Below are 25444 nucleotides of genomic sequence, written 5' to 3'. Positions count from 1 at the left end.
CGTCATGTGGCGTAGCGTACCGAGCAATGGGAAAAAATATTGACAACTTGTTCTCAGTCTTTGATCAAATTGTTGGTTGAAACTCAACAGATTAGGTTACTAAATATACAAAAAGAATTAGATATACAATTACGCAAACTAGATGACTTTAGATCCCACAAAGATTTTGATGATATGGAATCTAAACTCCAAAGAGAGGTTGATAAGTTTAAAAATGAAATTAAAGAAAGGAAACATAGAAAATTTCAGAGGGATGCCTTAGATTACAGGCATACCCCGCATTAACGTACGCAATGGGACCGGAGCATGTATGTAAAGCGAAAATGTACTTAAAGTGAAGCACTCCCTTTTTCCCACTTATTGATGCATGTACTGTACTGCAATCGTCATATACGTGCATAACTGATGTAAATAACGCATTTGTAACAGGCTCTATAGTCTTCCTGCTTGCGCACAGCTTCGGTACAGGTAGGGAGCTGATATTGCTGTTCAGGACGTGCTGACAGGCGCATGCGTGAGCTGCTGTTTGCCTATTGGGCGATATGTACTTACTCGCGAGTGTACTTAAAGTGAGTGTCCTTAAAGCGGGATATGCCTGTATAGCTTACATCAGGTGTACAGTTACAAAAAATCCCAGAAGAGAAGACAGACCACGATTAATTACTCCTCCTCAGAGGCTGAGAATTCAGAGTCAGAAATAGCCAGCGGTTCTGAAATTAGAACATCTGCCCCATCTCCCTCTACAAGTGGGATCTCTCCAACTGATACCAATACTATTGCTTTTTTGGAATACCCCCTCGTAAGAGACCAACAAGACGAGGGGGCAATAACAAAAAAACAAAAGGAAAAGGAGAAAGCAGGCAGAGGCTAACGCCGAAAATAAATTCTACAGCATTAGAAGACGGGAAATTGAAGATTTTTAATCTCTCAAAAATCAACCTGACTAGTGACCATATCTCACTATTAGAGAAGGGCTTATCCTTTTCCCCCACCAAGGACTTCAATCTCTTTGAGTGGGTGAAGGACTTAAATTTGTTTTCCCATAAACTACTCTTGCATAAGTTTCACGCCAAAAAATCTAGACGTGAAGTAGAGAATATTGGTCTCGCTGCATCTGATCAGACAAATGTCCAGAATCTTATGTCATTACTGGATGATAACGAAAGTCCACCTGACAAAAGAGAAGATCCATTTTCCAGTTGTAAACCAAAAAGTAAATTTACCCCCTTTATGTCATAAAAGATCTTCAAATTCATAGCATGTTTTTTTAGCACTTTTTCATTATTGGTAGCAAGTTTGCACTATGTATATTTTTTCTTTATGATCCCGGGGACAGTTTGCGCTTTGGATCCGTTGCTGCCATACATGGAATACACTGGAAACCTGCCATATATATTTGAACACACTGCTAATCTATGACACGATCAGAACATAGACTGAGGAAAAAAAGAAGCACAGAAAGAACCTCAGTGTAGTATATCACAGCCTCCAGAACTAAAACGGAGGCGCTGTTTGAGCTACTGTAGTTGAAACTTTGTAGATGTATTTGGTTACGGTTTCTTAGACTTCAAAGAATATACTACATTACGGTGCTCTGCCTGCTCTTTTTTTTCAGTCACTGTTTCTAATTACTAGCGTGGGAAAAACACTCAAAGGAGCAGCAGAGAAGAAACTCCGCAGAAGACTAAAACCTGATCAATTGTAGATAGATATAAATACACATACAGAGCAAATTATTTTATAAACACACAAGTACATATATCTTGTATGACAAACCATCCTTTAATTGTTACATTGTTTTATTACTTTGCTTCATATTTTTTCTGGTTGACTATATACCAGTGCAATGCAAAATTGGGTTATTTATACCTACAGTAGAAAGTTTATACAGTACTGCCAAGAAATTGTGCACCGTAGAATATCAAATCGTATGAATAATTTTTACCTGCAGCGGTTTAAAATTGATACCTCTATTTTTAACGATCAAAACATAACCAGAGCAGATATTACCTAGAGTCTAGACCTTCATTAGGTCTACTACTACTGCAAATACACACACATATATACATACATCCTTCCAAAACGCTTTACCGATTACATACATTATGTAATGCTGTACAACCATGACACATTAAACCAGATAATCATTTGGATACTTGCAATGTATATATCTAACATCTTTTTGTACGGGCGCCCTTTAACAAGCACAAGATATAATGTACACAAAAAATGCAAATGAGATCTTGCGCATGAATACCTCAAGCAGTTATTAGAAAGCCGTTACTTGCGCCGGGTACTACGTGGAGAGCACATTCAGAATAGCCGACTCATTTCGCAACAAATCCATTCAAATAAGGTTGTTGAAAACAATTTCTGTGGCAACTTTCTTGTTCTCAAAATAGAATACTGCCCCAATTTCCATCAGATATGGTAAAAGCATTATAACTCATGAAAACTACCAAGTTAAACCCATGCTCCAAATTTCATACATATTACAGAAAATAGATTATAGTAAAGGAACTTAATGGGTCTTTTTCAGCCAAAGGTTTGAAGAGGTTTATTGGTATCCAACCTTAACCCTACCTCTGATCATCAATAAAGCACAAAGATGTTTTACATAGATTACAAACTGGTGACTGAGTTAGGTTACCGACAGCACAACTTCTCTCCTGGATACTTACGTTTAGCTTATAAGGCATGGACTCAAAGTAAATGGAAGTGGCGGAGATGCGTTTCACGTCAGACATGTACCCGTGTGTTAGGCTGTAGAGGGTGAGATCATTATGAAGTTAGTTCCTGCAAAGTCAAATGCTCTCATTCCTAAGCAATAGAACGGACATCTACTAATGCGCACCCCCCCCCCACCCCACCCCAACCAGCATTCACAGATGCACACACTGCAAAATATAGCTGTGCATTACAATACTGGTACGCCTCCTTTCAGTACACAACAAGTGTCAGTGCACAGTTTACAGCCCACTCAAAAAACAATTTTTTTAGCTTCTCTAAACTTGACAGCTTTGCTTCTGAAGGGGTTAAAACTGAAACTCCCTGATCACCACCACGGATTTCCAAACCCTTTCAAAATCTAAGGTAACCCCCTTCTGTTAAAAATGACACTTCAAATTCTTATTGGAATAGGGTAGAGGGGCAAATAAATATTCATATTTTTTTTTTCCCCAACTTGAATTTTTATTGATTTTCCAAGCATAGATATACAGAAATAAAACAGAGGCTGGGCAGGGGAGGGGGGCAGGATATATAAAATAAAAAAGGGATAGCAGGGACGGTGGGGGAACAGCACAATGGTGAATCAACACTTCTTAATGCTTTACATCATTTTAACTTGGTATACGTGAGCATTATAGGGCCGCTTCTAAGTCTGTAGTGGGAACCATTTCTGGGGGACCTGGATATTGCAAAAAATCGTATTAGGAGACCTTACAGGGAGGAGCGAAGGAAACTCCTGGCCAGTCAATAGCAGAGGCATTTAGTTGGTCCCAACGGGCTACAGGCTCAGGGAGCCCATCTTCAACTGTATTGCTGACCCTCAATTGTACTCGTCACCTGGCGGCTGTTCAGGGACGGGACCAGGGGTGGGGAGGAGGGAAAGAACAAAAAAGGGGGTTAGGGGGCAAGAAAAAAGCAGGGGAAAAAAAAAAAAAGACTGTGCATGGATGAGTCTCCAGGGAGACAGTTCTGATGCTCGCCTGGCCTTGAGAACAAAACCTGGGGTGAGGGGGATCAAAAAATAAAAAAACCCACGAACAAATGCAAATTTGTCTTCAAGGACACAGACATGGTTGGGGGTAGTGGCCAAGACTCAGATGGTCTGTCTACCCAAGCACCAACCCCGGAGCTTCTGTGGGCCCTGGGCTTATGGAAAAGATGAAACTAAACTATATTCATATCGTGAGCGTAAACTTCGCTAGTAAGTCATTAGTAACTTTATATTAACTTGAACCCGAAAACCCAAAATAATATATCAACTTGTCATACTTTTGCATTTACTCTCACAAAACCAACCTCAAATTAACAAAATTAGGAAACATAATTTGATATTGACCTTTCAGCATATAGTACATTTATGAATGATCTTTTTATTCTAAACCTTCAGGACTCTCCAGGTCAGGAGACCCAAGCCCCCAGGTTTGGGAGCTCAGCCTTACTCCGCTCTAAACAAGGTCCGATCTGTCCAGGAGACCTCACGTAGATCCTTATTCACAGGTAATGGTGGTCATAAATCAAAGGTTTCAGAGTGCTTCCTGGTGGGGAGGGGGGGGGGAGTGCGGGGGGAAGTACCCCATTCCGGAATCCAGACCTTCTGCTTAGCTTAGGGTTGGTTCCCTTGGCAGGTGGCTGTTTAGGTTGGTCCGCTCTAAAAAGTGCTCCCAGGTGAGGAGGAAGGACCCCCCTCTCGGACCTGGGCTTGGTGCTTAGCCACGGTGGAGGTCGACTGTTTAATTGGAGAGTTTGGTTTAAGAGGTCCCTGAAGGCTCAAGCGCCGGTGGGCTCCCACCTCTTGATACAAGACTAGAGTTAGGAAGACCCAGGCCTAAGTGGCTAAGGAAAGCTTTGCCTTCATCCGGGTTTCTGAGTATCTGGGGTATTCCATTTTTGACCACCATGAGTCCAAAAGGAAACATCCATCTATATTTGTGGGGATAACGGAAGGGTTTCAAATGATCTGCAACACCCTAAATGTACCTTTCAAATGTTTACACACAACCAGGTTAAAACAATGGGGGTTATTCTCTAAACTGACAAAACAGATAACCATTAAAGGCCATGCAAACAGATGGCCATTAACGATAACCAATAGTGATCATAGTTTAGTAAATAACACTACGTTGCCTTATCTCACATTGATTATTGGTTACCCCACATGCCTCCCCGACAACAGTTTCATAAATTGTGTAAGAAAAGTCTTTCTAATCCCACTGCCATAGCATAATCCCTCATGAAATCTTCACCCCACCAGGGTAAAGGATTTAACCCGTCATATATATATGCGTTCTGAGCATTTTCCAGTAGTGTGTACTTACTGTCCTCCATCAGGAAGGTCTAGTCCCATGAGCCGGTCATGTGGCTGCAACAGAGCTGTGTATGCTGCAAAGTTGGCCGGAGAGCCAGAATAAGGTTGCACGTTCACACCCCATTCTTCCGAGTCCAGACTGAAGGCATCCAGAGCTCTCTGCTGGCAGAGCAACTCTATCTGATCCACCACCTCCGCCCCACCGTAATACCTAGGAGCAGAGGGATAAGTTAAGTGATGGGCAGCAGCAGGAAGCAATGAAAGAAGGTAGAACACCAGCAATGCAATAATTTTGTACCCGGTTATTCAGAAATTCATTTAGAGACTGTATTTTCATGCTTCCACTTTACTGCACTACTGAAGATATTTACTGCAACATGGATATCATTACAAAAGGTCAGGCCCGGTTCGTCTCTCTTATCAAAGCCACAAAATCATTCTATTCCAACATACTCAGAATTGCACCCACTCTTTCAACTGCTCCATACTTGCCCTGCTCCTTCAAGCTTCTCTATATCTTTCTATGTCATGTGATATTCTGGGTTTCCACCCCTCCCTCCATATGCTGTTATCGTGGATATGTCTGATTTGTATTTACAAAACATCAATGTCAGAAGAAGGACTACTAGTACAGCTCAACCCCCTTATAACGCTGTGCTTGGGGTCCAAAGAATCACATCGCGTTATAAGTGGATCGAGTTAGAAATAATGAACAATTGTATGCATTGTATAAAAAAGTATTTAAGATACCAATAATCTTGTTGTAAAGTATTCAGAAATACGAAAATTGGGAGCCACACTAGCATAGCGTTATAAGCAGATTCACATTGTTACGTATCGCGTTATAAAGGGGTTGAGCTGTACTTGCTCAATACACTGACACGGGATCATTAGAGTGACTGCGGTCTTACCTCTTTCCCGGGTAGCCCTCAGAATACTTGTTGTTGAGACAGGATCCAAGGGCTTCCAGGGCTGCTCGGCTACAGAAATTCTACAAGATAAAAACAAAACAAAGACAGGAGCAACAATTTATGAAATGTTTACCCAAACTGGTATTGAGGGACGTGTAATTAGTGGTTGCAATGTGATCGTTTTATAGCAGTACTGAGAGTAATTACTTTTTGTAGACAATAACACCTTTAGTTGCGGAAACAGTTCTTTAATTTCAATTCTTATAGCTCAAGATAAACAGGAAGTAAACTTGTAAAAAAACATGTTTCAAAGTGCTAAGCCCCTCCCCACCACCTCAATTAAAAATGTTCAGGCTCTCTCTTAGCACACCCCTCGTCCCCCTTCCCCTTCTCTACCCTCCAGCCAGACTACTATCTCCCGGCCAGTTTACAGGCCGCATGCGACCTGCCTATATGTTGCTGTAGCCAGCTGTTTTAAATATTGTCTTGGTATATACTAACCCCTCCTACTAAACATGGGTATTTATGGTGCCGAGAGTTGCCGTATCATTTAAATTTGCTCCCCTGACTATGAAAATGCGGGAACTTTTAAGGGTAGAAACAGCCATCATGGGATGATCTCACACATACCTCAGAGGCAATCAGCTCTAGGCCGCGGCACTGCCGGTCCTTCTCCTTCTGCACAAGGTCCCACATCTCAGGGTCACTCTCTGCCATTCGTTCTTGGCCCGTCCAATTTTGGTGTCCAGCCGGGGCTGCGGCCTGACTGTGCTGTGCCCGAGCATGGCAGCATCTCCGCAGAGGCTGGTAACACAGCAAAGGGCACACACAATAAGACAAGAGAAGTTACCAAAGTAGACTAACCTCTTGAAGCTATTGTGTCACATTCCATCTCAAATGTGTGGTCAGGATCGTAGCGTGGAAACAGATTATAGCCCTTATTCAATATGCTGTATAGCAGCATCTCAGTGTTGGAAAAGAGATAAGGGCCTATGTAACATGTCAGGAGGCAGGAGATATCAGTGAATGTTGCCGTTACCTAGAGAAATAGTATCAGTCTCACACAGAGATATCAAGGAGACATACAAAGTGCATAAACCTTTAGGATACCCTTTCCTCCCACAAAATCACTGTGTATAGGATTTGCTACAAATTTTGTGCAATCCACAATATCTTAATTTTTTTTTTTAAATTGACTGCCATTTTTTTACCTGGGAGTTTGTAGAATTTTTTATTTTTTTTTCACTGCCATGTTTGAAAGATTGCAATGGGTGTGTTAGTTAATTGCTTACCTAACACGCCCGATTCGTGTGTCTGTGCTTTAAAACAGAGGCTTGTAACGAATCCTTAAGCCTGCAAGCACGGAGCTGTGACAATTTCAGTTTGGTTCAAGTGCAGTTTGAATTAAGCGTGGAGTTATAACCAGGAGTTTACACAAAGGAGGTTGGAAAAAGGCAGTGTGGTGAATACAGTAAAGTGCTAGCACTCAATACTCCATAGTTGTAACAATGAACAGGATTGAGAATGCAACTCAATGCACATCTGGTCACATGTATGTGCACTTGGAGAAGCTGTTCCTGGGAGCATACGGTTGTGAGAAGTGTGAGCAGGTGGTCTCTTTCGAGTCTAAGATTGCTGATCTGAAGAGGAACCTTGCAAAATTGAGGGCCATTGACAATCTTTAAAGGACTTTAGTGCTCACTGAGCAGGCCGTGGCTGGGACTAGTGGTGCAGAGGGTGGAAGTTGGAATAATAGGAATTAAGTCACCAAGCAGCCAGGGAAATAGTTCATCCAGCACAGAAGGGGCTCATGATACTCAGAGACCAAGGTTCTGGTGGTAGGGGACTCTCTTATTAAAATGAACAGTTTGTCTCCCAGGTGCTAGGGTTTAGCACATTGCAGATCGGGTAGACAGATTGTTGGGAGGGGCTGGGACTGACCCAGTGGTCTTGGTACACATTGGCACTAAATACAAAGTTAAAGAAAAAAATACAAATTAAAGTACCTAGATGGCAAGCTTAAAGCAAGGATATCCTAGGTAGTATTGTCAGAAATACTACCAGTGCCATGTGCTTCCTCGGGGCAGCTTTAATGGAGCAAAAATTGAAAATGAAAATAAATAAATAAAGGATTTGCAATAGAAAGTAAGATCAACCCTAAAAAATACCTTAACAAAAAGATTACTAAAGAGAATATAGGACCCTTTCAGTGTGAGATGGGCAGGCAAATTATTGGTGATAAGGAGAAGGCGAAGGTATACATTATTTGCCTCTGTATTTAGCAAGGAGCAAAAATATTGCAACAGGAAGTCGAAACATCTATATATTAACAAACAATTGGTTAAATAAGGAAGCGCATATGCAGCTTGATAAAATAAAAGTGAATAAAGCACCTGGCCCACATGGCATACATCCAAGAGTACTTAAGGAGCCAAGTTCAGTAATATCCAAACCATTACATTTAAAATTCAAGGACTCCATTTCCACAGGCTCAGTACCACAAGATTGGCGTAAAGCAGACGTGGTGTCTATATATAAAAAGGGAGCTAGATCACAACCGGGGAATTACAGACCTGTAAGCCTGACCTCAATAGTGGGGAAGCTACGCGAAGGTTTAATATGGGATAATATTCAGGAATACCGAATAGATAACAAAATGATTAACAATAGTCAGCATGAATTTATGAAGGATAGGATTGAAAACTGGTTGATGGATAGACGGAGTTGTCATATATGGAACCTTTTCAAATTGGACTCAAGTTGTGAGTTGAGTAATTCAAGGATCGGTACTGGGACCTCTGCATTTTAACTTGTTTATTGATGAGGGGGGGGGGACACACGAGTAGGGGGGAGAAGAGCAGGCAGGGGGTTCAGGAAGTAAACTTTGTGCACCCTGTATTAGATAATACTGTCTGCATTTTTTTTAACTCAATGCATTTTGTAGGATTTTCTTTTAATGTACTAATGATCCTTGGTTGCTATAGCAACCATTTAGAAATTCATATCCACTCCCTCTATTGAAACAGGCTCTGACACACACCTTTTTAAGATCTGCCCTTTGGCCACAAAGTATCACAAACAGATCTGTTGCTGTGTTCTAAACAGCAGACTGTCTATTACTTTGAAAGCTGCAACAATAATGTGTTACACTAGTAACATACTGTTACATATCAGATGCAGCATTGCACAGACTGCAGGACAAAGTTAGAAAGTGGCAATTTCATACGGCACACAATAAGGACGGTAACAGATTTATTACAGGAGCACCAAACAATTGCCAGCTTTGGTAAGAATGTAGAATTAAATTGTCACGCTTTTACTTATAACAGATAATGAAGGGGAAAAAGGGGGGGGCGGTGTTGAGTAGTTTTGCTACTTTAAGGAATTTCTGAATATAGTATACGGTACATATCAATTACTGCTCTTTTTAAATTAAGAACTGTAAAATACAGTAGAGAATGTGTTACTCGGCCGTGTGTTGTGATGTAAATACGGCTGTTAATGAAAGCTTGGCATGTAGATGTGGCCAACATTACTGCACCCGTTGCCACACAACGCGTTTCACCATGTTATTGTGTGATTTGCAATTTCACAGTGGAGCGGTGAGTTGCCAAACTGCACAAGGTCGGGTGCAATAACATGGCTACATCGGCTTTTACAAAGAATGTTAATTGGTGGCATTACCTTCCGTCTTGAGTAACTGTCACTGATTTTACCATTCGTAGTCTCAGACTCCAATGGAGTCTCACTAATAATTAGTTTTACACTCAAATACCATTTTTTGGTCCAAAACTACCCACATTTCACCAATTTCTGTCCTTGCTACCTATAACAAAAACGACACGATACATAATCGATACACAGTATACTACTCAAACATATGCTGCATGCCCTCCCAAAAAAGCGTCCAACCCTGCCTATGGCAGTCACCTAATATGATATATACAGAACTACTCATCTCCCCTACAGTACATCAAGGGTTCTCAACTCCAGTCCTCAAGAACCAACCACCCACCCCCAAACCGGTCAGGTTCTCAGGATATCCGTGCTTCAGCACAGCTGGCTCAATCAGATTGAGCCAGCTGTGCTGAAGCTGGGATATTCTTAAAACCTGACCTGTTGGGGGGGGGGGGGGGAGGTTTTGAGGACTGGAGTTGAGATCCCCTACCCTGCATACAGAAGTGGGTTTGTACCTAAGGCTGCGCTTATAGTGCCCGGCGATGCGACGTCGCGCCAAAACAAATACATTTAATCCGTCGCATGCGCTTATAGTAAGCGCGACCAAAAATTTTGAAGTCAGTAGAATTTGATTTTGGGAGAGACACTCGCCACATCTGACTGTCTCTACACCAATCACAAAGCGCCTATTGGACTGTGCATACCCCCTTTGTGACGTCACTGGCCTTGTCACCAGCGACGTTGCTCAAAATTGAAGTGCACTATAAACGCGGCCTTACATAACCAGAACAACTGGGATGAAAATAAATGGCAACTAATCAATCACTTTAATATCTCCGTAAACACAAGATTTAACAGGGTGACACATTGTGTTTTACAAGCTTGGATATGGTGTGCTACCATATAAAAGGGTTGTAACTTGGCATAAACAAAATGCTTGTAGCACTTGTGCTTTTCAGGAACACTGATCGATATAGAATAAAAAGCCCTGAGAAGTGACAGATTAAGCCACACACAAGGCATAACCTTTCATCATACTGAATTTGCATAACAAGAAGGGAACCACAAATATGTCACTTACACACCATATATTTGTTCCTGGAGGCGCCATGAGTTCCCTTCTATGGGAAATTATTCCTGAAGTTCAAAAGCTTCCATATACCCACATTACATCACATTTTCTATCACCACTAACCACTGACTTTTAGATACAGGGCCTGTATATTTGACTGTCAGTATGGTGATCCTCCAATTGCTTATGAACACTGAAGTGATGAATGACATGGACAGGTTTGCGAACCCCTGTCGCAGAGGATATTTACTCAAGTATGCAAAACCAATGGGAAAAAAATTAAAGGAAAACTCCCTATTGTTTTTAAAGGGATTGCTTTGCTTGGATAAGAGTACTGATGTTTTGCCCTAATCTACAGCTGTAGACCTTCAGTAAATAACCACCTAGAAAGCATTGGGAAAGAATACATACCAGACTACACATACTGTAACATTGTGATGTAACAGCCAGTAACTTATTATCCACCCAGCAAATTGTGGAGGTCTGATAGCTTGCATATAGTAAGCTGTGCTTCTATGGCAAATTACAAAAATGTGTATGTACTTCTAACCCTATTTCTACTTTTAATAAGAGTTAATAACTCGAGCACTCAACGTGTGTAGTACATTTACATTTCAAATAACTTGTGCAATACCTAAGGTTAGACTGTGGAAAATTACATTCTGAAGAAAAAAAAAAAAAAACTATTGGATACCCCACTGCTACATAACTGATGATTTAGCTTACATTTCAAAATTCATCCATCGGTGCTACTTTAACTCCCGATTATAAAAAGTTAAGATATAGAGGAAGAATTTGGTCATGAACAGATAGGAATTGGTTTTTGCACCCAAAATGTGTTAACTATTCAATCTGAAAATATAGAGCAAGCCTCGATTACACAATAACAGTAGCTATATCTTTAAAACACATTGTATTTGTTATTTAAAGTTTAGCGATCAGCCAACTCCTGCATGGTTTTGGGCAGTCGAAAACTGAGAAGATAACCCCTGCAGCAGCTAATGTATAACATGTGATGGTGGTGCTCCCTAGGTAAGTGAATGGACAGGTACAATAAAGAGAAAATGTAACCTAGTCTGGGCACTCATGCATCACCTGGTTGATGTATGAGTTAATTAAAACAATAACTTTAATGATATCCAATTAAAATATAGGTGATTAAAATGATGATTAAACAAAGATGTGGTTTTGGGTAGTCACCTGCATGTACAAGCTTCTAAAAAAAGTAACAATTATCAGCAAAGCAGTAGTGTAAAGGTTGCAATACCCTAATTTGACTAGACCAGTGTTTAATTGGAGTTCACATGAATCTTTGTGTTTCCCAGGCATCCCCAAAGGGTCCCTGTAATAAAAATGGCAGGGGATATTAAGTATTTTAATCAATCTGGTACATCAGGGTTAATGTTGGTTCCAAATTGGGTTAAAAATACACATTGTTTTTATGCCGGGTAAAGACCATTTCCTGTGTCTGTGTTGATCTAGAAAGAGGGCTCAACCTGGAAGCTATCGCTCATGGCACATTAAAAAAGTGAGATCCATACAGTTTAGAAGGCTGGAGATGATAGCCAGATCCTGGCCTTTCAGCCTCAAAGAAATCCTTACATTCTTGAAATATGTCCTGTGCATCACAGAGGTGACACAAACAGGTCACCTCTTAGGCTGCAATTAAACCCAAAATGGCTGTGCAGCACAATTACAAATAGCTTGGATGCAATTCAAGTTAACATACCTAGCGTGACGTGCGTACAGACACGAACTGTAGGGCGACAGACCACAGAACATACCTGAGAATTTGTTTTCTGCAGGTGATGGCCGCGTCACGAGATTATTAAAGGCCAATCCCAGGACATTCCTAACTAACCAATCACAGGCCACAAAATATTACCCAATCACAGAGCTCCAAAACATACTGTATCCCTAGCTAACCTATGCAGTCTATAGCAGGGGAGCGCAAACTTTTGCTGCTGCACCCCCTGGCTTGACTCCCATGATGCTCACCCCCCCCCCCCCACCATGTTCACCCCCCCCCCACCATAGAGCTGCGTCAAATGATGCTGCGGGTTCATGTGACCTTCGTCGTCATTTGGCACGTGACGTTACATGACCCCATGTCACACAGCCATCTGAATCATGGTAAGTTGAGAGTTGTAGAGGTCTCACGTGATCCCCCGGCATTTAATTTAAATGCCTTGGGGAAGCGCGCAGGGCCTCTGCAACCGCCGTGCCTAACCCAGCTAAATCTCCGGCCCCCCAGTTTGCGCACCCATGGCCTACAGAGCAGATTTTTAAAAAAAATTGTACAAACAGTTTTTTTGTGTTTTCAAACAATTGTAAATACAAATATTACATGAGGGAACCCAAACTGATCTTAGATTTATACATCAGATTTTAACATATGGGAAGGGGGGGGAGAGGAAAAAAAAAGGAAGGAGGGGGGGGGGTAACAACCATCTTATTTTGCCACTCGAGCCCCTGCCTATATATCCTATACTATCTCTATTACGCTTCCAGCCAGGGGTCCCACATCTGGCGGCCGTCAGAATGTGCAATATCAAGCCCTTAATAGGGTGGCTTATTTCCTCTACTGGCTTAGCCAGTAGGTACACTAGGGGATCTCTAGGCCCGTGGTCTCTTTAATAAGCCCCTGGATCATCATCCAAAATTTTTGTATTGCCGGGCAGAACCACCATATGTGGGCCATGTCGCCCACCTGAATGCATTTCCTCCAGCATTAGTCAGAGGATTCTGGGAAGATCTGTTTCAACCTCTTTGGTGTGAGAACGTGTATATTATTTTATATATGTTTTCTTTTGTAACCGTGCAGATGGTGGTTTTGGTCGCATTATCCCAGATGTCTTCCCAGTCTTCTCTGTCAATTTCTATCCCAGGTCTCTGGCCCATTTGGCCATATAACCATGGTCTGGAGTAGACCCCGCCGATTCTAACCCTGCATATATATCATAGTTCTTAGTCCTTTCTGGTATTCTTTTTTACATAGACGCTCGAAATTTCTCAGCTCCGCAAATTTTGAGTTCCTAGATATGGACAGGAGGAAATGCCCGATTTGTAGGAATTGGAATAAAAGGTAGGTCTGGAAAGTTATGTTTGGTTCTAAGCTTTTGCAAACTTAAGGGTTTCCCCCTTGTGAAGTAAGTCTCCTATCCGTTTAAAAATATTAAACTGATCAGAGTGGCTTGAGCCGACCCCTGGAGGGAAATTTGGGTTGTCAAAAAAGGGGGGTGAGCTGGGAGACATTTGACAAAAGTTAAAATTTTGTTTTGGCCTTAGTTGGGCTAATGCTCAGTGAATTTTGTGTATGTGTCTATTCTAATTCTCTATGTCCCAAGTCTTTTTTTTCTGTTGTCCAGAGCGATATTGGCAAAGGGCAGTCCTTTGAATAGCTTGATTTTGATTGCTATCCAACAAAACTGGGCCTGGTCCGCTTTCCAGATGACTACTTGGCGTAGTTGAGCTGCATAGAAATATCTAAGTATATCCGGAACCCCCAGGCCACCTCTCGATTTGGACGACAACACGAACCTAGCAACCCTAGGGCTTTTTCCTTGAGAGATAAATTGAAAGATTCGGTTCTGTAGGGCTGTTAATTCCGCTCTTGGTATATGAATTGGAAAGTCTGAATGTAATATAGCAATCTGACAAGGATATTCATTTTTATGGAGATTATTCAACCAATCCAGGATATCCAATGCTTGCTCCAGTTGAACATGTTCTTTTTAATGTTATCAAATGGAATGGAATAGTTGCTTTAATAGTGATTTTTAGTTTCTAGAGATGTTGACCCCCAGATATTTAATGAGTTGACCGCCATCTAAATTTTTTTTTTTTTTTTTTAAAGATGATCTGAGTCCGGGAGGGACAGGTTCAAGGCTTCCGACTTATCCTTGTTGATTTTGTATCCTGACAGCCCACCAAACTGCTCCAGTGATTTCAGCAAATTTGTTAAGGAAATCAGTGAGTTTGCTCGAGTTAGGATGACGTCATCAGCAAACAGCGATATCTTAATAGTTCTTGTAACCTATGCTTATTCCCTGAATATCTGGATGCGATCTGATAGTTGAGGCCAGAGGCTCAATTGGGAGAGCGAAGAGAAGGGGAGATATGGGGCAGCCCTGCCTTGTACCGTTCTTAATATTTATCGTTTCTAGTTTATTGCCTGGTAACTTAACCAAGGTTCTGGGGACTGAGGGCTCTGACCCCTTCTAAAAATGGACCAAAGAAACCAAAAGACTGCATGGTCTTGTCCAGAAAGACCCACTTTATTCTATCGAAGGTCTTCTCCGTGTCAAGGCTTAGTAGGATTGCCTTCATTTTAGTGGAGCGAACATGCTCTATGATATGGACTATTTTTCTTGTATTATCGGAGGCCTCCCGTCCTGAGACAAAACCCAAATGATCTATGTTAATTAGTCTTGGTAGAATTGGGTTTAACCTATTGGCTAGGATTTTACTGTATATTTTAATGTCCGAGTTTAATAAAGATATAGGACGATAGCTGCTGCATTGGCGGGTGTTGCAGCCTGATTTATGAATAATTGCTATATTAGCTGTAGTCATGTTTGAAGGGATCAATTTACCTTATAGAGAAAAATCGAAAAGAGGAAACCAGTGCACAGCTGATAAAATGCAACTTGGACGAAAATGACCACTTGAAAAATATTTATAAGTTAAAAAAACATGTAGGTAGAGTCCAGACAGATCCTCTGATGCGTTTCACGCACAGGGCACTTTGTCATAGAGTGATCTGTCAGGATAAACATTGCCTTAATATAAAGTGCCTGGCTGATGAAACAGCCGAGTCTAGAAAGATTAAACCATAGCTGATAACACCTGAGTGAAATTTCAAAACACTGTGACACACATGACTAACAAGGTCTAACTATTAATAAAAAATACACACAGACACATAATATGTAGTAAATACATTAAACAGATTTGACTTCCAGTAAATCATAATAAGGATTATACAAAACGTAAAACATTCAGGCTGCTAAAAAGACAAACTACATAAACAAAGCCAGTACCTACCAAATATACTATAAAATATATATGCATATATAGAGAAAAGCAAAGGCACTGCTATGGGGACTTCCTTTGCCCCCTCTTATGCTAATCTTTTTATGGGTTTATGGGAACTTACTCACATTTATGGTAGCACTAATTGTTTGTCACCATATTGTTTTCTATAAACGTTATATAGACTACTTAATTTTCATATCGGATAGTGACATGGACACGCTAAACACTTTTTTTACACTATTAATACTAATGTCAATTTAAAATTTACTTTAGAAACTGATCATCATATAAAAAAATTTGATGTGTCGTTCTATGTTGATCTGGATAACTCAATACAGACGGTTGTATTTATGAAAAAACATTCTCCACCGGGGCATGGTCTGACCATGTAATTGGTCCAATGTTAGACTGAGGTTGCTTTGAGAATATTTTGGGTGACTAGGACCGTACACCTGGTGTATGTCTGGTGTGGGTTTGAGTAGAATGTGTAGTCTCTTTGGCCCTGATGGTTTGCCCTCAGGACGTCGATCAGAGTATACTCTAAAGAGCTCCCTAAAGTTTGTGTCAGTTTCACGAGTTAACACTGAGTGCGATTGGCCCCTTGCTTTTGATCTGTCAAGCTCCGGTGAGATGACCATATTCATGTCCCCGCCCAGGATTAGGGAGGACAGAAACTGTGGGTCAATGGTCTCCTAGACCTTCCACAAAAATTCCGCTTGGCCTTCGTTCGGCGCCTATATGTTGATTAACATCAGTGCCGAAACGGCGAGGGTCCCGTGAACTACCAAGAACCGGCTCTCCGGATCCAATATCACATTCTCTGTTTTAAACGAAACACCCTGTCTTATGAGGAATAATATGCCATCGGGAAGCCATTTCTAAATGTATTGGGCGATTCCTGGACATTAAAGTGGGTCTCCTGAAGAAACAGTATGACTCCCTTTGCGCTTTTGAACTCTTGAAGAGCAATTCTTCACTTTCTATTACATTGTAGGCCCATCACATTCAATGAAACGACGTTAAATTAAAGATGGGTTAGCCGTCAGTTAAATAGTCAGGAAGTTTGATTTTTTTTCCACAGCTCTCTGAAAGACTTTGGATTGGGCCTCTGAACCGGAGCAAGCATAGGAATGTAGAGGACCCCGATTGCTGATAAAACTGGTACCTTGGGAGAGGAGACAGGGAGGTGGGGATAGCCGAAGTCTGTAGGCTTGGGATTGGTTAACTTAACTGTGGCGGGAGTTCCAATCAACATACATTTACTTACTGTGTTATCTATGCTTGCTGTGTGGTTTTATATTTACTAGGGGTGAGGCCGGCCTTGTAGGTTCAAGGGGTTATTGTTAACCCCTTGTTCTACATATATTTTGTGCTTATAGGCTTTTTTTCCTTTGCCTTGGGTATTAGGGGTCCATCAGTATCTTCATAGGGGATTTCCCCTGTCTGATACATATTCTATCACAGGAGGATGTCAGGGTTTGTTTTAATATTTTTTGTATTTTATGTTTGATTATTTGTGCGGTTAAATAAATCATAATTTTCTTTAATATTTGTTTTGAGTATACTTGAGTGCTGAGTTGGGACGCTTTTCTTTTTCTTTTCATTGTTATAATACATTTACTTGCATTGCATTACATTTGGGCACACCCAGATATCCTCTAAACAGTTATTTATATTAGCAGTGATGATATAGCTGAATGGCAACCTTAACATTCTAATGTGCACATTTGGTGTTAAAACTGTTTAGTTTATCACTTAAGTAAACTTTCAGACCTTTTTGAACCATTTTACCCTTAACCTGTGGGCTTCATAGTAGTGCTGGGCGGTCAGGAGGTCTGGCATTTAGTTGGAGCTTGTTCTATGCGCTTGTATACAGTCCGAGCGCGCTCAGTCTGTTTTAGCCTGCTGGTGCTTCATCTTTTCGAAACGAGACCTGTAGCATATTATATGTGAGTCAGCTCAGCCCAACTCTGTGCCCGCTTTTGCTTAACTATTCATATTGGGTGCCAAGTAAGGCCTAACATTTATGTTGCACCGAGTATCTGCCATCCCCCATGGTCCCCAGACTAGCACTCAGTCAGTGCACAGCTATCAAGATCCCTCTGAGATATCAAACATGATTATGTTCGCGGCATATCATCCAGTGTTGTAGCAGAGTTCGTTGGGCCGGATATATGCAGTGTGCTGATTCTGCTTTGGCCTCGCTTCGCCTGGAGTCGGATAAGCAGTAACATCACAGTCACCAGCGCCCCTCCCCACGATCGGTTGAGGCCTCCCCCCACAGATTCGGGCACAGGAAGGGGACAGGGCGCAAGGCAAACAAAGGGGAGGGGAGCGAGGCAGCCCCGGAACCCACGGACAGCCCTCCGAGCAAAAATTGCGGTCTCATCTCGCGGGACTGAGTGTGCGCTGGGTTGTTCTTCAGATCAAGGAGGGCTCCTGCGGGACCCAGCCGGCCTTAGCAGAGCGGTAAGTACCGGAATCCCATGTTTCTATTTGGGCTTAAGCTTGTAGATGTAGGTTCCTTGGATCCATCCGGATCCTCTGTCATTTTGATTCCATCTCCTCTGTTGAGGCTGGGGTCCTCGGTCAGTCACAGAGCAAGTAGGTCTCTGGTGATTTTGAGAGGCTAACCTCTCTGAGGTGCGTGGAGGGACTGCTTGCCGCTCTGGTCTCTGAGGCTTCGGCATTGGGCTAAGGTTGTCTGGTGATGAAATCCCAAGGGTATGTAGGAACCTTGGGCTTTCATCTGGATATCTCTGGACAAATTGGTTTCCATTTTTATGACCATTAATTTAAATGACAAGCCCCATCTGTATTTGACTCCCCTCTATCTCAAGAGGGGAGTCAGTGGCTTTAGGTCTCTCCTTCTGGACACTGCTGCTTTAGCCAAATCATTGAAAATATGAAGGTTGTTTTTCTCGAAAGAGATGTCCCCTCTTTCCCTACAGCAACTGATAATTCTGTCCTTTGTGGTGTAATGGTGCATCCTGACTATCACGACCCTGCATCTTTTGGGGACTCTGATCTGGGGCCTAATACGCTGTGGGCCAAATCCATCTCCCGGTTTATTTTCTTCAAGGGATGGATCAATGTTTGTAAATAGCCTGTTGAGGTAGGGGCGTAAGTCGTCCATAAGTATAGATTCCGGATTCTACCGTTCTGTCTCTGCTTATTTTTGTGGTCTTCCTGGGCTTCTTCGAGGAGTTTGATTTCGTAGTTTAGTTTTAGAATTGCGTTGTCCGTTTTTACTTTCATTTGGAGGGTGTCCATTTTGGACTCTAGGTCCGTGGTCGGCTGCCTCAGGACCGCAATCTCTTTAAGTTCTTTGACCGCCGAATGGAGGTCCGACTGAAATGATTGCGTCATTTTTTTTTAAAGAGCTCCACGAGAAACACTCTTGTAGCCTTGCCACCCCCTGTCCTCAGCGGCCCGAATCTCCCACGCACATACTTCATCCTCAGCCCAATCTCCTCCGCTTTGGAGGCTCTCAGCGTACGGCCGACCAAAGAAGCGCGCAACTTCATTTGCAGTGGGGGGTTTTAAACTTTACCGACATCTTGATTTAGTTTTGGGGTGTTTCTTGGGTCCTTATTTTTTTGGAGACATGTATTATTAGTACTATTCATGCGAGGGTCCCTGGAGCGCCCTCTTCAGGCGTCCATTCCTGATGACGTCCTAGAGAGCAGATTTTAACATTCGCAAATCCTGAATCTCCAACTCTGCAATATAATATAATATATAATATGACCCATTAGGCTGATCAAAACGGCAAAGTACATTGTCATTTGTCAATACTCAAGTGCTTCTGCCACTTATTTATAACCTGCTCAATTTAAAAAAAAGAGAGATTATTCCAAAAAGAGAAAGAGTATTTCAAAAGTTTATTTAACTCCTTTTTTTCCAGAGGGACCTGCAATGGTTAAATGAACTCATGAGTCTGCAGATACATGGGTGTCAATCTGGGCAGCACACGGATATATGTAAAACACACATTTTACTCCAAAAAGCTTTGCATTATAACTACCAGTTACCAGGTTAGGATCAAACATCTGTAAATAAATGTGATCCTTGAAAGCACTTCTTATGAACCCACCGTATACTGGCACTAGTGCAGATTTGGGGTTCCTGGCCGTTACGTTACATGCCTAGTCCTACTCACCTGCATGATATGGACTCCGGTTCCATACTATTGAGGTTACCGACCAACATCCCATTACCTGTCCATGCCTCCCCTGCAGTCACCTGAGAGATCGCGCGCGTGCGTGTACAGGTCGCTCGTTTGCATCGATGACGTCACGAGAACGCGTGCGCATGCCCAGCCAGAGCTGTATAATCGAAGCAGTTGGAGTGCTTTATTAAAAATGAGGATATCATGGGGATAACACCTATTTTGAAGAATAACGAAGAGATATTTATAACCGTTGCAATGAGAAATCAAATTATGCCAAACATTTCATAATTAAAAGATGCAAAAGACAGATATTGTTTCTCCTGCGAGAATAGACGTTAGGCTGTCAAATTAGGTAGTAGATAATAGTAGATGCAGGCGTGTATGATAAGAACAGAAACGTAACAGTGAAGATGGCGGCTAAGTATTAGAGAAATTAAGATATGAGGTCTTTCAATATCGAGTCAGACTTTTAAAACCCAAAGAAAGGAGGTTTTAATTTCTTAAGTCATAAAACTGTCAGCCGGAGCTGATTTAGGACAGGGGTGGGTGGGCATATGTTATTTCAATGGGGAAAAGATAGTACTTATAAGTCTCACTAAGGTAATGTGAAAATCAGAATTCAACAGGTGTGTTTGGGATCAGACACATTAACGCTTATATGTCCTACACCAGTGACCATACTGGGAAAAACCTATGATATATTGCAAAGTATTGTAATTTCTACCTACAATTATTCTTTTATTTTAAGAAACTGTTCTGCATTTACAGTAACTATGTTCTTGTAATCTTTTTCTGTAAATATATATATATATCACATCTGTTTGTAGCAAAATGTGTCAGAAAATGTAATTTACTCTATACAAAGCATGCAAACAGTTAGTTCAGAGCCCAAGCATTACTTATTAAAGTGTGTGTGTGTGTGTGTGTGTGTGTGTGTGTGTGTGTGTGTGTGTGTGTGTGTGTGTGTGTGTGTGTGTGTGTGTGTGTGTGTGTGTGTGTGTGTGTGATATAGATAGATATAAACAAAATAACTTTAATAAGTAATGCTTGGGCTCTGAACTAACTGTTTGCATGCTTTGTATAGAGTAAATTACATTTTCTGACACATTTTGCTACAAACAGATGTGTGTGTGGTAAGTGCACAGTTTCTTTAATAAACAGGGACCTTTGACGCTGCAAATTTCATATATGATATTTATTTGGTGGTGGCAGCTGATAGATATGATTGCAATCAAGTAAGGGGTAAATTTTAACTAATTTGAAATGCCTTGCGGAAGCAAAAGGTGAGTTGGTTAGTATAGCCGTGTGTATTAACGCTGGTTGCATACATGTCATATGATCACAAGTGTCTTGTTAATGACAGATGGTATATTGAGATGGAGTGAGGAGAGATTTGAGGGACCCCTTATGCATGTCACGTGCTCACAGGTCTCCCGTAAGTGATGGTTCCCAGCAGTTTTCAGGTCACTTAAAATTTTTACCAAATACAGAAGAATTTACAATGCATCTGATCTTAGACGCGCTATTAGTGAGGGTTGGGGTTCCCCAGAATGCCATAATATTATTATAGGGTTACTTAACAACAAAAAAAAAAGGCGTTTAAAAACCACTGGACTAGACAAATTTAGACTATAGATTTAATAAGCAGCTAGGGTTAGTGCAGATATGCAGACATTTAGGTTTAGCGTTCACCTCCGTTTAATTTCTAGCCTGAGGTGCCACCGAAATGATGAAATCAGCACTCTTGGATTGCATCAGCTCCCAGCAGTAATGACAATGTGTGTGTGCACAACTCCACACCAGGATATTAAACAGACCACATGAAACATGATCTTACTTCAAACTGCTTTTTCCCGTTGACTTAAACAACTGGACATTTGAGGAAGAATGACTAAATGATATCTTCAATGAGTCCCTTTCAGAAGAGGGGTTCATTACAATAAACAAACGTTATAGAAAATGTACTTGTATCTGACAGTACAATGAGGCACTTGCAATCATCTTACAAATGCTTGATTGTTTGATGGAATTAAAAAGGTAACTAGTAGTTCTGTTGCCAACTTTAAAATAAATCAAATCATTTAAAATATTTAACCAGGAAAAATGCCCCAATATTCCAATATCAGAACAAAATGATCAAGAAGGGAATGGTGCTTATGTGATAAGTTAACATATTGCATATTTATGTTCAAAACATAGGTTATCATCATGCAGCCACCACTGGAGTAACATTAATGATGCTCTGGTCTGAGTATTGGCTTACAAGGAAGATTGGGGAAACAGGAATACATTTACCTAGTTACAGCTAAAAGGAGATACTGAAAGAATATTAACTGTGCAACATCATAGTGTAGCAGGTAAATGCAGCAACAGTATCAATGTGGGTAAATAAAGCTAAAAACAACAACCACTCCTCCAGATTCCTGCCTTCAATGCCAGTGTGGACACCAAGGCATTGCTTGGTAATGCTTTGCTGGTCCTTTCGATAACCCCTTTGCTAAGTGAGATTGTCTGCTAATATTATGCCTAGAGTCAAGTTACCATGGTATCAGCTACAAACCCTGCTTTGCAATTATGCTCTTTATTTCTTGAGGCCTGAGTGACCCGCAATTGTTCTGTAATGGCTGCATGTATGTCACTCACACAGCAAGAAGGTTACAGACGGCTATTTATTGACAAAACAGTTATGAAAACACTGCACGTTTCCCAATCAACACATACTTTTCACCTGATCTGCGACAACAGGGTTCAAGTCCAAAGAGTAATAGCAAAGATCCGCCGTTTACTTCTTCAGCTGAATGGGTTTGTGCAATATCTGCTCTCCCATACCAATCAGACATCACGCACTTACAATCAAGGTCCACTGCTTCAAGATAATAGGAAAAACATACATTCAGCTACACTGGGGCTACCCAGCTGTGTCTGCTGCAAAATGACATTTATGCAAGAGATGTGCAGATACACATATACACAGCTGCAAGGTAGAAAGACTACACAATTGGGCTATAAAACCAGCAGAGCGTGGCATGTCTCTGAAGAGATAATAATCGGCCTATTTCCAGCCACTTACTTTTGCACATAAAGCTATACTCATCCTGCTGTGGATGCCACTCATCTTGGGACGATTCAGTCAATTGAACCCCATGCACTTTTATTCATCTTTAACCATTTGTGTGTTCAAGGAAACTTTAAGTTACTGCTAAGAACTGAATGGCTGCATTTTGAGTCGTGTTGACAATACAATAACAGTGACTCACCAAGTCACTGCCTTGTAGAGCCTACAATCTAAATTAAATGCATAGGGAGTACAGTTACTAGTGTATATGAACAAAGTTTAACACAACAAACAAGATTGGAGCCAACATTTTAAGCAAACCTACTCCCAAAATAGGAGGAGGCATACAAAGTCTTGCAATTAACCCAACTGAGAAATAGAGCTGAAGCAGAACATAGGAATGATACCACAAAATCCAGATCTAGTCAAAACGTGCACTAGACATAGGCAAACTAAGCCACTGCTACAACATATACAGAGCTTTAGGGGTGTCTGATTCAGATACCATTCTATCAATTAGCGATATGGCTCACATAGCAAAATACTGCAGGCTCCCATATAATAATAGGGTTGTGTCGCCCATATAGAGTGCAAAAAAATAAAAAATACTCCTTCCCACTTTAAATATTAGTGCCACTAAATATCAGCCCGAAGTATATGGTGGAGTTTGGCGCTAAGAATGCAGGAGCCTGAAACACAATCCCTACTGGAGAAGGGAAACTCTGTACACGTGTTTCTTATTAAAAAGCAGCCCACGTGAAAATGTATCAAGAGCCTTTTCTCAGCGACCCACTATCGATGGGGTGAAAGGAGCATGTGATACAATGCGCCTCCTCCTTGCTGGCCGCCACATAGTCATGCTGCTTGAATCGGTGTCACTGTGGGAGTCGGGCTCTCTGTGAACTGATTATTTTAAAATAATAGGAGTACAGCTTCCAGCTGCAATAAGTGGCACTCAAAGTAATCATCCATCGGGACAGCTTACCCCCAACCCTAATTAAAATGATCAAAAGTAAGGCCTGTGCGCTTAGCTTACCCAAAACACCAATAGCCCCCATCACGTTAGATATACTGGCACTGCCCACTTTATTAAACCTCAGCATTTACATGGCAGGCATGGTCCCCCAGTGCTTTGTGCAGCCGACAATGCCCCATTATGCTGCAGGAAGCATATATTGCCCCTCTCCTGTTGTTAACATTATTAGGGAAGTTCATCTGCGCTCCCCCCGACTTACATGAGCCAAACGCCGTAAGGAAAGAGCTAACATGTCCTACGGATAGCAGGTCCCGTCCTGGTGCAGTAGTTTTGCAGCGCTGGCCGCTCGCACAGTAATGATCAGCAGCACCAGGGGCAAACACGCATGCGCACGGCGACCTGCCACGACAGCGCGTGGTGCGCATGCGCGTGACATCGATGGCATTCTGGGAATTGTAGTTCTGTTAGCCAGGTGCCTCTCAAAGCAACTTTCATGCTTGTTGTTCACTCAGCTCGTGTCCTTTCCAGGTGGCTGTGCTGCTTAAGTTATTTTAGTCGCGTCCGTTGTAGAAAATGTAGGCAATTTAATTAGCATTTGTTTGCTTCAATGTTGTTTTCACCAGGTAATGTATCCAAAGCTTTTGATGTACCAGCAGCACCTAAATTAGTGAGAATGTACGATTCCTGTATTAAAGAGGACCTCTGACTTCATTGAGTAGGGCTTTATTTGAAGGGCTACTAGGCCTCTATTTATGATGGAAGGTGCATTAATGTTACACAGTGCTATCTTCAGTGGTCTTACATTGTAATATTATCTCATTCTTTTGTATCAGTGGGAGCAAGTACTAAGGCAATCAGCAGCAGATAAAGAGTGTTTTTACTGGAGATTTGCAAAGTTTCGCCTACATTTGTGAAAGCAGGCAAAACGTGGCCATTTTTAGTGTTACAAAATGTCACGAAATCAGATAGTTTCACATAGAGAGCCATGTAGAGAGAGAGAAACCTGTGAATCACGGGTTGCCACCTTCTGTTAAAAGCTAACCCGGAGAATGTTTGCAATTCAATTACATTTAATTTTTTTTTATTATTATTTATATATTTAACTCTCTTACCTTCCCCGGCGGCGGCATCTCCCCCTGCATGCTCCTGTCAATATGGCTCTGCGATGTCAAATGGCGTCGCGTTACCACAACGACAGGATGTCACGCGATGTCCTGTGGTCATGGTTAAGCGACGTCAGGGAGCCATGTTGACGGGACCATGCAGGGGGAGATGCTGCTGGAGAAGGTAAGCGCCAAGGTCCCGCACATGTCCCTGCACCGAGTCCAGCAAACATCCCAGCCGGCCCGGGGAGATTTTAAATCTAAACCCATAGCCCAGAGATACCTTACCGAAACCTGTAGTGGTGGAAACCCTGCTGTGAACACACCTGAGATACCTGGAACATAAGCTCTGCAGGGCAGGGATTTCCTTTCCTGTTGTTTGATTTTATTTGCTGCACTTATC

The 25444-nt window shown here is 41.7% G+C and overlaps 1 protein-coding gene across 1 annotated transcript in view; it reads right to left on the bottom strand.

Moving 5' to 3' along the window:
• SHMT2 (serine hydroxymethyltransferase 2) overlaps positions 1-24337 on the bottom strand; it is a 49097-nt gene extending 24760 nt beyond the window's left edge. Inside the window, exons 1-5 of the mRNA XM_075591501.1 lie at positions 24198-24337; positions 6577-6750; positions 5947-6026; positions 5046-5246; positions 2682-2763 (exon numbers count right to left, since the gene is read on the bottom strand). Of these exons, the coding sequence (XP_075447616.1) occupies positions 2682-2763; positions 5046-5246; positions 5947-6026; positions 6577-6750; positions 24198-24230 (570 nt within the window). The 5' untranslated portion in view covers positions 24231-24337. The remainder of the gene's footprint in view (positions 1-2681; positions 2764-5045; positions 5247-5946; positions 6027-6576; positions 6751-24197) is intronic.
• Positions 24338-25444: the final 1107 nt, after the last annotated feature.

Source organism: Ascaphus truei, chromosome 3, assembly GCF_040206685.1.
Source record: "Ascaphus truei isolate aAscTru1 chromosome 3, aAscTru1.hap1, whole genome shotgun sequence".
Classification (NCBI taxonomy): domain Eukaryota; kingdom Metazoa; phylum Chordata; class Amphibia; order Anura; family Ascaphidae; genus Ascaphus; species Ascaphus truei.
The sequence above is the reverse complement of the archived record's forward strand: the minus strand, read 5'-3'. Positions and strand labels throughout refer to the sequence as shown.